Source organism: Ceratotherium simum, chromosome 14 (assembly GCF_057802395.1).
Source record: "Ceratotherium simum simum isolate JZ-2026a chromosome 14, ASM5780239v1, whole genome shotgun sequence".
In the NCBI taxonomy this organism is placed as follows: Eukaryota; Metazoa; Chordata; class Mammalia; order Perissodactyla; family Rhinocerotidae; genus Ceratotherium; species Ceratotherium simum.
The window spans coordinates 3,099,654-3,114,093 of NC_141913.1; the positions used below are offsets into that span (position 1 = coordinate 3,099,654).

At 45.0% G+C, this 14,440-nt stretch overlaps 1 protein-coding gene across 8 annotated transcripts in view; it reads right to left on the minus strand.

Annotated features, from left to right (window-relative positions):
- The window catches only part of MTCL1 (microtubule crosslinking factor 1), a 145,258-nt gene that overhangs the window by 14,002 nt on the left and 116,816 nt on the right, over window positions 1-14,440 (minus strand). For 6 of the 8 annotated variants that reach the window (XM_087438892.1, XM_087438897.1, XM_014780333.2 and 3 more), the window contains 4 exons: window positions 12,857-13,024; window positions 9,293-9,547; window positions 3,992-4,288; window positions 1,988-2,019 (listed from right to left, as the gene is read on the minus strand). In XM_087438892.1, the coding sequence (XP_087295018.1) occupies window positions 1,988-2,019; window positions 3,992-4,288; window positions 9,293-9,547; window positions 12,857-13,024 (752 nt within the window). The remainder of the gene's footprint in view (window positions 1-1,987; window positions 2,020-3,991; window positions 4,289-9,292; window positions 9,548-12,856; window positions 13,025-14,440) is intronic. The other 2 variants (XM_087438895.1, XM_087438896.1) reach the window with 2 other exon arrangements.

Consider the following 14,440-nt stretch of genomic DNA (forward strand, 5'->3'; position numbering starts at 1 on the left):
CCTATAAACTGTCCAATGGCCCTCTGAATAACAGAAAGCTGGCTATGGAAATAAAAGGAAATAGAAAGGATAAGGATGGTCCATTTGTCACTAGGTCCTAAACTTTCCAGCAAGCACGATTTTCCTCTTGTTGCCTCTGATCAAGGAGCTGCTGAATTAACAATGAGCTTCAGAACACTGTTCACCGGGAGCTGGAAGTGCTCTACAGGTAGCCAAACCCTAATCCCTTCCCGTTTCTTGGATGTAGCTCATCTAACCCTGCTTCTGCCCACAGAAACTGCTCTCAGAGTCAAAGCAGCAGCAGCACCTCTGTGGGGACTTTTTGCCTCTAGGTCTTGGATGGATATCGTGGAACAGAGATGATGTGGACAGAGAAAGGAGAGGCGTTAACCTTAACAGTGGCCAAAGCAAAACAAAACCATACCTACAAAAACCAGACACATGTGCAACAAGGAGAAAGTACGAAGGGAACACAGGAAAGCACTAGAAGGGAAGGGGGTGGAGGGGAGGACAGCACCTTCTTACTTTGCACATTTTGATACTGTTTCAATTTTACAAGCATGGATTACTTTTGAAATTAACAGAAGCAATTAAGATAAAAAATAATAACTAGCTACAGTGCAGGGAGGAGCTCTGCTAAGAAAGGCAGAAAGCGGGAGGGTGTAATGATAGTAAACTTCGTTCACTGCTATTCTGCGCCGGACATCGCTTCATCTTATGTGTATTAACACATTTAAGCTGCAAACAAATCTAATACCTCCTGTTTCCAGATGAGGAAAGGGAGGCACAAAGCAGTCAGATAACTCACCCAAGGTTGCATGGCTAGTGAGAGGTGGATGTGGATCTGAACCCAGGATGTTTGGCTCTGGGGCCGAGCTCTCAAGTGCTGCCCTGTGCTGTCCAAGAGCAACCGGACGAGACAGAGCTCGAACGACAGAAATGTGCCACAGGCACTTCCCGGCGTTGGATGAATCCCACAAAGGGCGGAACGGGAAGGAGACATACTTCATGGACTCCAAGTTCACAGGAAAGTTAGGGATGAAGACCAAATTGCCCTGAGAAGCTGCTGCATGCAGGGCAATGGTGTGTACCATCTACAAAGAAAAGTACGTGTGTGCGTGTGGGGAGGGCGAGGGATGGGTAAAGGAAACCGCCGCACTTTCTGCTCAGCTGAAGCTGTGTGTTTTTTTTTTTTTTTGATGAGGGAGATCAGCCCTGAGCTAACATCTGATGCCAATCCTCCTCTTTTTGCTGAGGAAGATTGGCCCTGGGCTAACATCCATGCCCATCTTCCTCTACTTTATATGGGACGCCAGCACAGCATGGCCTGACAAGCACTGTGTAGGTCTGCACCCGGGATCCGAACCTGCGAACTCTGGGCCGCCAAAGTGGAGCACACGAACTTAACCACTACGCCACTGGGCCAGCCCTCAGCTGTGTGTTCTTAATGTTTCCATTTAAACAAATTTGCTTATACATGCCTTTTCAGACATGTCTCATCATACATATGACCTAAAATACATGATTACTAACATCAACAACATCAACTACTTTATATTTACTTCAAGGATTACTGATGGGAAATATTTTATAAACCCTCCTAGTAGAGCTTTTCAATGTACAGTATATAAAATGTCTCATAGCACAGCAAGAGGGACTTTTTCCAGACTTTAAATTAGAAGACAGAGGTTTCCATAGACTTTTCAAAACCCATTTAACACAATCATTCCTTTATATACACAACACACAACTATATCTGCAAAGTTCTTACCATAACACTAATACACGTGGCTTGTCTCTTAGTTGTTACTACTAATAAAAAATACAATATTTATAAAATTAATAATAATAAAGCAACCACTTATTCAGAAGTCTTATCTTAAGTCATTCTGAAGATAGCGTTACAACAGACTACAGAGACAAGATGGAATCTCAGGACCAAGGGGTTTTTACTTCAGTAGTCTACTACTGTTTTCATCAATCTTACCTTTGAAGATTTCCCTTGGGATTTTCTTCTTCCTATAAAGAAGAGATAAGTTTGTCTGAATCAGTTAATTTTGGTTGCCTAGGAGCCTTCAGAGGGCTGAGTGACTTGTTTTGCTCTTCTGCTCTAGGAAAACACCACTTCAAATATACACTGAGGCCAAGTTCTGGCGGGGAGTGCTGCTGCCCTCAGCCCTTTGAAGTAACAATAAACCTGAATCCACAGCGTGATGAGGGGTTGGAGCTTCTGCAGTCCAGGGAGGAGCCCACGTGAAGGAGAGACACCAGCTGTAAACTTTGTCATGGAGGAAGTGCTTCCTCAAAAGACTTCGATAACTACATGCATTTCAAAGCCAGCTTTTGAAATGACCTGAATACGGCTGAATGTGTGCGTGTGTGTGTGCGTGTGTGTGTGTGTGTGTGTGAGAGGGAGAGTGAGAGTGAGAGAGAGAGAGAGAGAGAGAGAGAGAGAGAGAGAAGAGGATGAGAGAGAGAGGGGAGGTGGGGAGAAGGGAAGACGAGGGTAAGGGTTAGGAGACTGAAGTCCGTTGGTCCGAGCCTCACTTGGAAGTTGGTGTGACAGCCTTAGGCTGGAGCGCTTTCTTGGTTTTAAACATTGCCATTTAGAATCAGAGGTAAAATTACAGTGACTTCCCTTTAGAAAGAAGAATGATAGCTGTGCTGGCAGAGAACCACATGAACACAGGCTGTCTCTGGAGAGAACACCCTCATGCTGACATGGTCCTGAAGAAGGAGCAAGGATCCTAGCAAGCCTTCGACAGTAATGGAATTTCATTCCCCAGCACAGTAAACAGCTGGGTGTGCTTCCCTTTAGCAAGCATGGCCCTGGTCTCTGTCGTGCAGATCAGCATGGGGTCCAGGGCTCCCAGCATGCAGAGCCAGAACCAGACAGTCTCCCAACCCTGGTCTGCTTTCTCTCTGCTGTGAAATTGGACCATGAGAAATGCCAATAGATCAAACAGGGAGGCATACTGGCACTGTCATGTCATCCGGGTACCTACTGCTGAGAAGAAGGCACTCGACTTCACAGACATGTGACCGAAGCGTAACTTCCCCACATTTCAACACTATTTGACATGAACTCTTCTGAGTCTATTTAGTGTTAGGGATGGGTTAAATGACAGGTATAACCTTCACTCATTTCACCCACCTCCACCCTCTTGAAAGTGGCTAAGAAAGATCTTACAAGTTCTCATCATAAGATAAAAAAATTGTCACCATGTTTGGTGACGGATGTTAACTAGATGTACCGTGGTGATCACTTCACAATATATACGTATGTTGAATCATTATGTTGTACATCTGAAACTAATATAATGTTATATGTCAATTATATGTCAGTAAAAAAAAATAAATGATAGGTATAATTGTTAAAATGACTCACAAGTAATGATCCCTAAAATCAATTTTTAAAACCTGGCCTTAACAAGGAGAGAAAACCTCCTGCCTCGAGGTGGAAATTTTCAGTGTACATGCAGCTCACCTATTTGCTGACCTAATTTACATAAGGTTTCTCAGTGTAGGATTTTTTTCCCTTTGCACAGAATAAGATATTTATAGTATGTCATTGATTAGTAACATTTGCTATTTCTAACTGTGAGGTACTTTCTTTAAAACAGAATCTTTTTGGTTATTAATAAGTTTTCTAGAATCAGAAGACTGTGCTATGATTTTAAGGAAAGTTGAAGATCCACACTTCCCAGAGTGATCTACTTCCTCCCGAGTTTTGTTGGGCATACTCACTTGTGAGACGGCTCCTTTTACACAGGACATGAGCCCAGTATTTCCAAACCCAAGACAAGGTGGTAAAGTGAACAGGACCACAGCACACGCTAGGAACCTGGGGTTAGGACCACCATGCACAGCCCTTGGATTATGAAGGTTTCACTTTTACTCAACCCACAGGCTGCGCTATGTGAAGCCCTGGAGCCTGCTAGCCACATGGCCAGTTTCCCAGCAACCCCTGGACCCAAAACCCCAGGCCGACCTCGGGCAGGCAGTTCCTGAACTCCCTCTGGGGCCCATGGGCTGGAGGCTCCTCGGGCTCGTCGTCCAGGGACAGGGCGTCTAAGTAGAGGTTCTCCCGGGCCGAGCACCTGTCCGACTCCTTCAGCTTGGATAGTGGCCGGTCTTCGAATGGGGTGGAGTCGGTGTCCGCACAGGGCCACATCCCCAGGGTACGGGGCACGTGGGGGCTCCCGGGGTGGGCACAGGGGCGGATGTTGCCTTCTTTCTGATCACAGAGGAAAATGCCACCTCTCCGGGGACTGTTTTCTTTCTGCAACTTGAGGGTTTTAAAAATGAAAACAATTAGCCTCACTTTTCTGTATGTTGTTCTCCCTGAGACCATGGTTTCTCCACAATTTAGAATTACATATGGGTCCATCTGAAAGACTGTAAGAAGTAAATGTTCTTAGAAAAGCCTAACCCAATTTCAAAATGTAACACAACATTACAAATGCTTTTAAAAAGAAAAATCACAATTTTATCTGGACTGGAAAATCTGCATAAACCACACCCAAGCCAACTCCTTCTGACGAGAATATATATGTTATTGCATATAACTTTGAGTACCATGCTCAAAGTACATTTATTCTTTAAAAATCTCACATTGTTAAATGACATATTTAGAGCTCTCTTTTGTAATTACCTTCAGAACTTAAGGCACACTCAATGGAAAACCATCCATGACAGCAAACTTCTGAGGGTGACTTTGATTTTCCTAACTAGCACAGTTTCCTAACAGTAACAGAGTATTATTTATAAATTATTTGGAACGGGTCCTACACATAATCCGAGTGATCAAACTGGGTTATAACCAGTGGGTGTCAAAAACAACTTATACTTTGCTTGAGAGGATTAAAACTCAGCCATAAAGGTAATTAAAGACCTGGCATGACTGGAAAAAAACAAACAAACATAAGCCACATCCTTCAGAGTCCCTTCTTTCCCCTGTCGTGGTAAACTCAAGACGCAGTAGTGGGGGAAACACAGGACCACGTGGAGTGAGGAAGACCTGAGTCACAGCCACTGTTTCATGGCTTGCTGGTTTGCTCACAGGTGTAAGGTTCCCAACTCTTCTCAGCTCAGTTTGCTCACCTGTAAAATGGGGATAGCACACTCCCTCCCTCCCAGGTTGAGGGGAGGACCAGGGCTGCAGGCAAGGTCAGCCCAGCAGGGGCCGGCCCACTGTAGAGGTCACTGTTTTTCCCTCAGGCTTGAGCCCACAGGTAAGTGCCTTGCCTACTTACAGCACTAGAGCTAGACCAAGCAGAGGCCCTTCGGGAAGGGAGCCAACGTGAACCCACAGGAACAGGCCGGAAATGGCGTGCAGGGCAGACGTTCTTGCTCCTCAGAGCAGCCCTAATACACTGCTTTCCCTCAAAACATGCACAGAAAGCACAGTTGAGAGCTGAGGATATTTCCACCTATGAACCTTCAACGGGGTCCTTATTGGATGACATGCTCACACACTCTACTCCGTTGGCTGATCTTCTGAATAAATAAATTATCTGAATGACTAAAATGACATCGGATTTGACCTGAAGGGAAGGCAGAAGAAAGATTTTCAGTCCTCAAGTGCTGAGACAGTGCCAGCAAGTTCCGAAACTCTCTTGGAAGCATATTAATTTATTCTTTAACAAAGCATCTTTCACAAATGATACCCTTGTGTCCTAATTTAAGCCTTCATCTACAAGTTGGATATGTGTGGCCTGTGTATCATCAAGAACAAAGCCACGTGAAATAATGGAGACAAAGGACTTTTACTCATTTTTACTAACTTCTGAGGTGGTGGAACAAAAGTCTCAGACTATGATCTTCATTTTGTAAGAGAGATGGAGATTCAAGTAGCCAGATCTTAAATGTTCCAGTCTGAGGCAGGATCACACACGACTTAGGGAAGAAGCTCAGCCTCCTCTGCTCTCCACGCCCCCTCCCCAATGACACGGTTCTTCCCAGTGCTCTAAACGATGCTCAATGCTTTCTTTAAAAAAATAAAAAGGAAAGCTTTTTATTAGGTTCATCTAATGCATGTCAGTGCAATTTAGTTTCAACACATGATCATCTTCAAGCTATTTTGGGTGAGGAATTAAAATGCAAGAACCACATCTGAAGCTGTAAATGCGCACTGAGGGTGTGCATGAAGAGGGGGAAGGAGTGACTAAGAGGGAGCTGTGAACAAGCACCTTCTAACTCAGTAAAGAGGGATTTCAAAAATAAACCCAGGCAGCCAGAAGCAACGTGAGCTAAAGCTGGTAAGTGTTAGGTTTCCTAAAACTGAGCTGGAATGGTTTTAGCTGGAGGTGTCTGCTGCTAAGATGCCTCTGCAGTGTCGTAACAGAATAATGGGGCCTTAAAAGGATAGGGTTTCCTAGGACAGTCATTTCAAACCCAGCACCAGCACCCACTGTACTTAGAATCTTGCAGTAGAACAACTTTTAATGCAAATAGAAAATTTAAAAGATTTGCATTTCAAATAATACAGGAAACAATAAACCCTCAAGAGTGTCACTTTACCTGGATTGGTGAAAAGAAAAAAGGTCACTTCGCGAACAGGTTTTAAAAGAATGGCTTTTCATGTTGTAAAGGCAACTGATTTAAGGAAGTCACTGGAAGGAGAATGGCATGACAGGCAAGCTCTCCTGCAGGGCCGCAAGTCCGACATCTTCTGCATGTTAACTGGAAGCTGAAGAGTTCTAAGGAGAAATGGACTGTGACTCCATAAATGTTTACCACCCCATCAAGTCTGGATTGAGACAAGAGATGCTGATAAGATAGATGATATGTGTTATCTGACCTTGACCACACTCTCAGTCATTCATCAGTTAAAATGCCTCATGTGGCATAAAAATTATGTAGGAATTTAACGACACCGACAAGTATGAAGCACGTCTTCTGAAAGTGGAAAATGGATTTAGTGTTACGTCTTTCACCATCTGTATGAGGTTATCATAGTCAAGGTTATACGGCTCAACAAACAGTCAAATATCTAGAGCATACATTGTGAAGAAGGTTCACTTGTGTTGTTTCTTGTTTGTTTATGGAATGTGTGGCTGGAAGTTCAGCAAACAAGCAACCTGATAACTGAGAAACAAATACTATCTACACACACACACACTTCAGCCAATTTCCTCTTTTACAGAGAATGCCTATAACTGCTTTACCTAATTTTCAGAATTGGGCACCAAAATTTATAAAATCTTCTTTTAAAATGTCCAATATTTGAGGGAGAAGGCCAGGTTTATTTTTGAAAGCCACAATTGCATAGCTGAAGCATCATTCACTGGCAACGAATCCTCTTCTAAAAACAGCAGTGAAATCATTGTACAAAGCCTGTGAGATCTACCACACAGATTTCAGGAACAGATGAATACCTGGAACCCATGTGTCTCGAATCCATTATGCTCAGAGATGTTACCCCTGAGGCTTAAGTTCTAGGGCTGTCAGCTGGTGAACGGTTACAGGACTGACTATTTGGAAATGGGGTTCAGCTCCTGCCCACTCTTATCTTTCCAAAATATAGCCTTAAAATGAGGTGACTGTTCATCCCTAGGTCATTAACTCTTTGAAAGTTGAGTATCATCAGATGTCTTGCTATTTTTCCTTTACTAGAAATTCTTCATTCCCAAAAGCAAAATAAAACCCTAAAAGACTTGCTTAACTCATGTCCAAGGTGTGACCTCCAAAATGAAGCCATGACAAGACCAATAAGCCCACAGCTGACAGAGGGGACCCTAGCAGGGCCACAGCAGGGTTATGATGGCCTTGCTGGGGTATGGGAGGGACAGACAAAGTGAATGATCCTGGAGGGAATGCCAAGAGGGAACCTCCCTGGTGACCAGGGGTCTGGAGTTACTGTGGTTAACTCAACTCGGACATGATAAACCTGTGAGCATTCTGTAGGAATACACATTACTTCTGTCCCAACAAGTGCCACCTAAGAGCTGATCCATTTGACAGTGCACGGAGCCACAGGGGACTTAACACAGAAGATTCTTTTCAAGGGCTGCATTTCTAGACCGAAAACGAAGTAGCCAACTTTCCTTTGATAGAATTTGGGGAATTGTGAAATGAGCCACATCAAATACCAACACGGCGACTCAGTGTGTGACTAATCAAATCTAGGAAGAAACTTCAGCTCCTTTCCATCCGTAGTGCGCACTCTTCTCCTCAACAGCTTCTCAGCCAAAGGCTCCCTTCTAAGCTTACTTCCCAACAGCATGCAGGAACTAACCTATGCACCGCACCTCCGTAACACAAGTACCACGGCTGGGGATAACAGAGCACATTTTTCAAAAGGCTCCCACATAAATGTAGGCAGTACGGGTATTTATAATAGAGCAATGAGGTTATGTTTTCCTGAACTCAGTTTCTTATTGATTAACACATTTCCTTGAGGCCTCATGAATTTTTAAGTGTGACAGGCTGAAAGAAATAAAATGTATGCTATATAAAAATCCGGCCAGGGAGGAATTCCAAACCTTCATCAATTTAATGTGAAAATTTAATTTTCCCTCTGGCACGACCCCAACAGTGCAGACTGTCCTAAGTCTGACGTAACGTAGAGAATGATTATCTGGGCAGTAGAAAAACAACTCCCCCTCACCCCGTGAATTCATCTGAGTTCTTGAATTGTTTGTTTAGCTGAAGACACTGAGCTCCCAGCTACCTCCCCTGGTAGGGTCTTATCTAATTACAGCTCAGCAATATCCACAGCAGGTGCAAACAGCCTGACTTCCAACTTAATTCAGCACTTTTTTTACTCCTGGACAACAATTCCATTCAAGCTGAAGCAGTCACTGTGACAACATCTTTAGTGCCAAACTTAAAAGTTAGTTTGATTTTTGGCAGAAATCACTTTATAAGACATGAAATAACTTAATCTTTCAAGTTTAGTCTTTAAATTCCTTTAAAAAGTTACCCCCCACCCCCACCCCTGACCATACACACACCACATGCAGACACACACAGTGAAGTCACCTACAAACTTTGCAATGGAAAGATTTGTGTAATAGGAGGGCTGAGCCTAGGTCTCCAATACTAGAAATCCCAGTATTTCCTCCTCTTCCTCTGAAGCCCTTAAGACATCCTGATGCAGCAAGGACCTCCCGTGCAGCCTGTTTCCTGTAAGTCAGGTCACTGTCCTGTCCCCGGGGCGGGGGCTCCTCACCTGCTCTCTTCTCTCTGACTCCAGGTCACTGTCCTGCCCCCGGGCCTGGGCTCCTCACCTGCTCTCTTCTCTCTGACTCCAGGTCACTGTCCTGCCCCTGGGGCGGGGGCTCCTCACCTGCTCTAGTCTCCACAAGAGCTCCTTCTTCTGCCGCTCCCACTCCTGCCGCTCTCTGTCCAGGCAGTCGAGAAGTTCTACCTTCTCCCGATTCCAGTTCTTCTCGCTGTGGTGGATCTGCCAGCGCAGGTCCATGACCAGGCTGTGGCTGTCAGCAAGCAGCTTCTGGTGTGTCTCCCTCTCCTTCTTGAATGCCCCTTTGCTGTCAGCGGAGATGCCTGGTTCTCCCAGGTTTTTCTCAGTCTTCTCTTCCAGCTGTCAAGAAAAAAGACTTAGAACTCAGTCCCTGACAAGTCTTCATTAGTAGGTGAAGAAAATCTCAGCACACTTACACATTATCCCTGGAAACATGTATAAACCAAGGTTTGACCAATCCCATGGAAAAAACAATTTTCATTATTAAAGTCCTAATGATGCACATTTGACACAGAGAGTCACACAGAAAGTTAAGCTGCCCATAGCCTGCTTCTCAGCTCCACTTCATTACTCTGAGTTACTGCCACCTCTTGCCATCCTTCTGTGGAGTTCCTTCAGGGCTGGCACATCTGTCCCTATATCCTGAGTATGGAACCTAGTGACAGGGCAGTGATGGAACCTAGATGTCTAGTGATGGGGTAGTGATGGAACCTAGATGTCTACAATCAATGTTTGTCAAACACTCAGGAGGTTAAATACCAAAAACAAACAAACAAGCAAAAAACCCCCATCTAGACATATATTCAAACTGCTGAAAACATAAGAGAAAATCTCTGAGGCAGACAGAGTAAAAAGATACATTATGCACAGAGGCACACAGATGACAGTGACAGCAGACTTCTCCTCAGAAACCAGGCGAATCTGCAGACAATGGAGTGACATCTTTAAACGGCTGAAGGGAAAAAATGTCAACCTCAATAGAATGCTATACTCAGCAACAATAACTTTCAAAAATGAAAGAAAATTTTCAACAAATGAAAATTGAATAAAACCATTGCCAGCAGACCTACATTTCAAGAAATAACACAGGAAGTTCTTAGGCCGAAGGAATATTATACCAACAGACACTCTGATCTACACCAAAAATGAAAACACTGGAAATGGCATAAATAGATATAGATATAACTAAACTCACTTTTCTCTATTCCTGATTGCTTTAAAATATCACTGAGCATCTAAAGCAAAAAATAGTTGCAATGATGGTGTGTTTACAGAACATGTAGAAGTAAACTGTGATAACAATAGCATAGAGGACAGAATCAGGAGTATACTGTAGATGGAGAACGTGATAAATTTTAATGAAAGGTTAGTGAACACAAAGATGTATCTTTTTCCTATTCTAGTTCAGCAGGTCCCTGAATTCTACCCATGGACCTATGTTCATCTGTTGAATTCTAATGGTTTCTAATCCGTTCTCTACCTGGAATCCAAAAGAACCTTTTTAAAATGCAAATCAAAATGCTTTACTTCCATGATAAAATCAGGATTAACATTTCAATTCTTTAACATTCTTCTTTTTCCTCATCCCTGACTAGGTGCAGCTCCTCAGATGTGCCCTGCTCCTTTCTTCTTGACATTCCTTGCTGTCTGAAACACCCTTCTCTCCTTCTCCATGTTCCCACTCCTAGTCATGCTCTGAGATTCATTCTAAGTAGCACTTTCACAAACAACCTTCCCTGAGCCCTGAAGCCAAGGTGTGTGTTCTGCACACCCCCATTCCCGACGGCACTGTGTACAGGCCTGGCAGGGCACTTAACACACAATTAGAAATTATAACCCTTGTCTGGGTCTCCCACCACACTGAGGGCCCCTTCAAGAAATATCTTATTTGTTGCTGGATCCTTGGCATTTAGAGCAAGGTCTGACTTAGAAGGCAATTAAAGGAATCATAGATTTTGAACTGATACAACATGGCCTCCACTGAGAGAAAATACTTAACTTTTGATAGAATTCAACTGTTTTGCATTTAAGTAGAAGAGGGTAAAGATGGGACTATTATAAATGAACTAGCATCAACCCATATTCCTTGCTTCCTGGGCTGCAAATGTTTAAGAAACTTTCTAAACAATTAGGGCAAAAGATGAATCTTTGCCTACTACCACTCGGCTTCTAGGCCTGAAGTCCTAGCTTTATTTCTCAGCGCTTAGTGACTCTCCCTGAGGCTTTATTTGTAGCAAATGTGTGGGTGGATACCAGGTTCCTCTAAAACAAAGACAAAACGTTTTGAAACTGGCTCGCATCAAAGATTATGCCTCCTTTCTTTGGCTATACTTACATCTTTGAAAATATTTAGCTTTCTCCTCCATAAACATATTTTTAAGTAGGTTTAAAGGCAGATCATCAGAGTGTCCTTACTCATTTCTCCTCCTCAGCTGACTCTTCAGGTTGCGCACAAAGATAAACAGAGCATCTGGTAGGAATCTCCTACCAGGCAGTAGGCAGGATTCATAACTGGGTTAGTGGCTCCGTCATTTGACAGGCCTGGCTTGGACTTTGGTTTTGCTATGCTTTGCTTCTTCCTCTGCAGAGAAGGCTGTCTCTCAGCTCTATCCAGAGCTGTGAGCCTGACACCACTGTTCCCTTGGGCCAGGCTGCAATGCAAGTGAACTTGTGGCCACCAGGGGAGCTGTTTTCTTTTGACATGACAGGCCCTTTCATCTTTTATCAAGGCCATTTGGAAGATGTCTCCTTTCTGGGCAGTTTTTTTGGTTCATGACTGAGCCGATTCATACAAAATTTTAATTGCTTTATGGTTAGCCTCAAAATAGGGCCTAAAAAATAGATTATCAAAGATGCACAGACCTCTCCTCCCTCATCAGGATCAAGGGGCTGGAAGAAACCTAGAGAAACGACCTAAGCAAGCAGACATGGTGTAGGAAGTGACATTGCTTTTAAGGCTTTCCAGGGAGTAAACACTCAGAAAAGAACGCTTCTGGTTGTCTGAACTTAACAACCATGGTCACAGTCTACAACCTCTGAGGAGGGTCTGCTCTGTTGGGAGGGGGGAGGCAAGAGCCCACTGTCCTCTCCACTGGAGCACTAACGACTGTGACCTGAGATCAGCCCCTCCTTCTGGGCCTCGCTTTCCTTCGGTGTAAAAAGGACACCAAAACCGATCGGACTTCTTGGGCATGTAGTGAAAGGTCTACAATTTCTTTCCAGTATTTTGAGAAATCTAAAGGAAAGCATGCGTTTACCTCTTTCAGAGATAACTAAACCAGTTTGCTTTTTCTCTGCTCCTGTTTGCATTGTGTCAGCACACTCTGATCACCACTTCCTGCAGCCGTGCTTCGACGGGGCTAAACACAACCTTGTTCCACGCAGAATGGGAAATACACGCTACTTGAAAATGCTGCTTGGCAGGGACCGTGCTTCACACTTGGGAGAGGGAATATGAGGGAAAAGAAAGTGTCTGGGGAAGGTTGGGAACTTTAGGAAGACACAGCAGGCAGCCACTCCTGCTCTCTCCTCGGAGCCCTTGCTCTTGGATGAGGGCCACTGTGGATCTGAGTAAGTGTGCCTCCTCCCCACCTGTCCTGGACCACAGAGACCCCGCAGGCAGCACGGAGGGACTGGGCGGGCAGGTACCTGCTCTAGGCGGCACTTGAGCATGGCCCACTCCACGTCCCAGGCAGCCTTGTCGCTGGCGTATTGCTGCTGCAGCCGCAGCCGGGCATGCTCGTCCTCCTGCAGCTCCAAGCGCAAGTCCTCCAGCAAGGTCTTGAGCGCGCCAAAGAGCTGCTGGTTTTCCACCACCTGTGGGAACACGGGAGTCGGCTCTGCCCCCTCATGTAAGGGTACTCTTTAGGTCAGAAGAGGAAGGAGGCTGGCAATCAAGCCGGTACTTGGCTGTTTCCAAGGTGCCATTGCAACGGGCGCCAAGCAGTGGGCAGCTAGCTACACAGTTGGTGTGAGAGAGCCAGAAGATCCCCATGCCCGCCACCAGGCTCCTGGAGCTGAGACTGCAAAGGGCCCGTTGGATTAGGAGGGAGGCCAGAACTCAGGCTGGCGCTATGGGAACCTGGAGCAGAGGTGCTCCGGCTGGAGAAGCAGAAGGGAGCAAGGTGCAGGAGGCCACAGGGAGCCCCAGAGGCCAGGGCTGCCAGGACACACTGTAGGACTTCAGACGTCTGGAGCTCTGGTTGGGGGTGCAGAAATGACAAGATATAGACACTCACCTTTGTATGCTGTCATTTCAGTGCCAGCTGTTGAGCCAGAAGGGAATTAATAAAAGCCTCATGTCTCTTATAAACATAGGGTGGTCATGCGCTGACCCGTAGTTACTAACGGGTCATATACATGACAAGCATGGCCCTGGTGGGGAGGAAGGGGATTTCTGAGGCTTCATAACTTAAAGCCAAAGGTCAAGTGCTTAACCCGTTCATAGAAGGCTTCCTCACGGTCCCCTGAGACAGAGTCACTGCCCCTGCCTTTCCACTGCACCACTCACACGAACCACCACCGCAGCATCTTATTTATCTTGTGTCCCCCCCACTGTAAGTGCCCAGAGAGACAAAGCCCGACCCACCCCGCCGTCCCAGTGCTTCACACAATGCGCAGCTCATGGGAAGCATGCCAACAGGTCTCATAAATGAAGAATGGATTTTATTACTAATCTGCTTATACCTAACTTAAAAGATTTCATATTTTCTAAAACCTGTCCAGCCCTTTGAAGGCACATTCAAAACCATGACTGCCATCTCAGTACGTTTCAGCATGGGCATTCTATCAGAAAGGTCTGTCCAAATGAAGTAAACACACTGAATCAACTATAGTACCTGGATCATAAAAGCCACATGAGCCCATCTCCTCCAATCAGACAGAAAACACTAAAAGTGCATCGCGAGCGCTCAGACTGGTCTCGGGGCAATCTTGTTTGGTACATTTATGAAGCAAGACGAATAAAAGCTCTCTCAGTCCTGCTGGATGCAGACGGTCAGATAGAATCCCCCTACTTGGTAAGGGTCTCACGCCAGGGGCAGCAAGGAGTACGCTCTCTGGCCTCTGAGCGTGGGCTCTGCACTCACATCAGCCTTCTCTCTTCCACCTGCGGAGAGCCAGTCATGCTTTTCAAACTGTCCAGTCGATCCACTAAACACACACTCATACATATACAAAACTGCTTAGCCACACTCGGGAAGAACTTAAGATATTCTGGATACATGTTTTGAT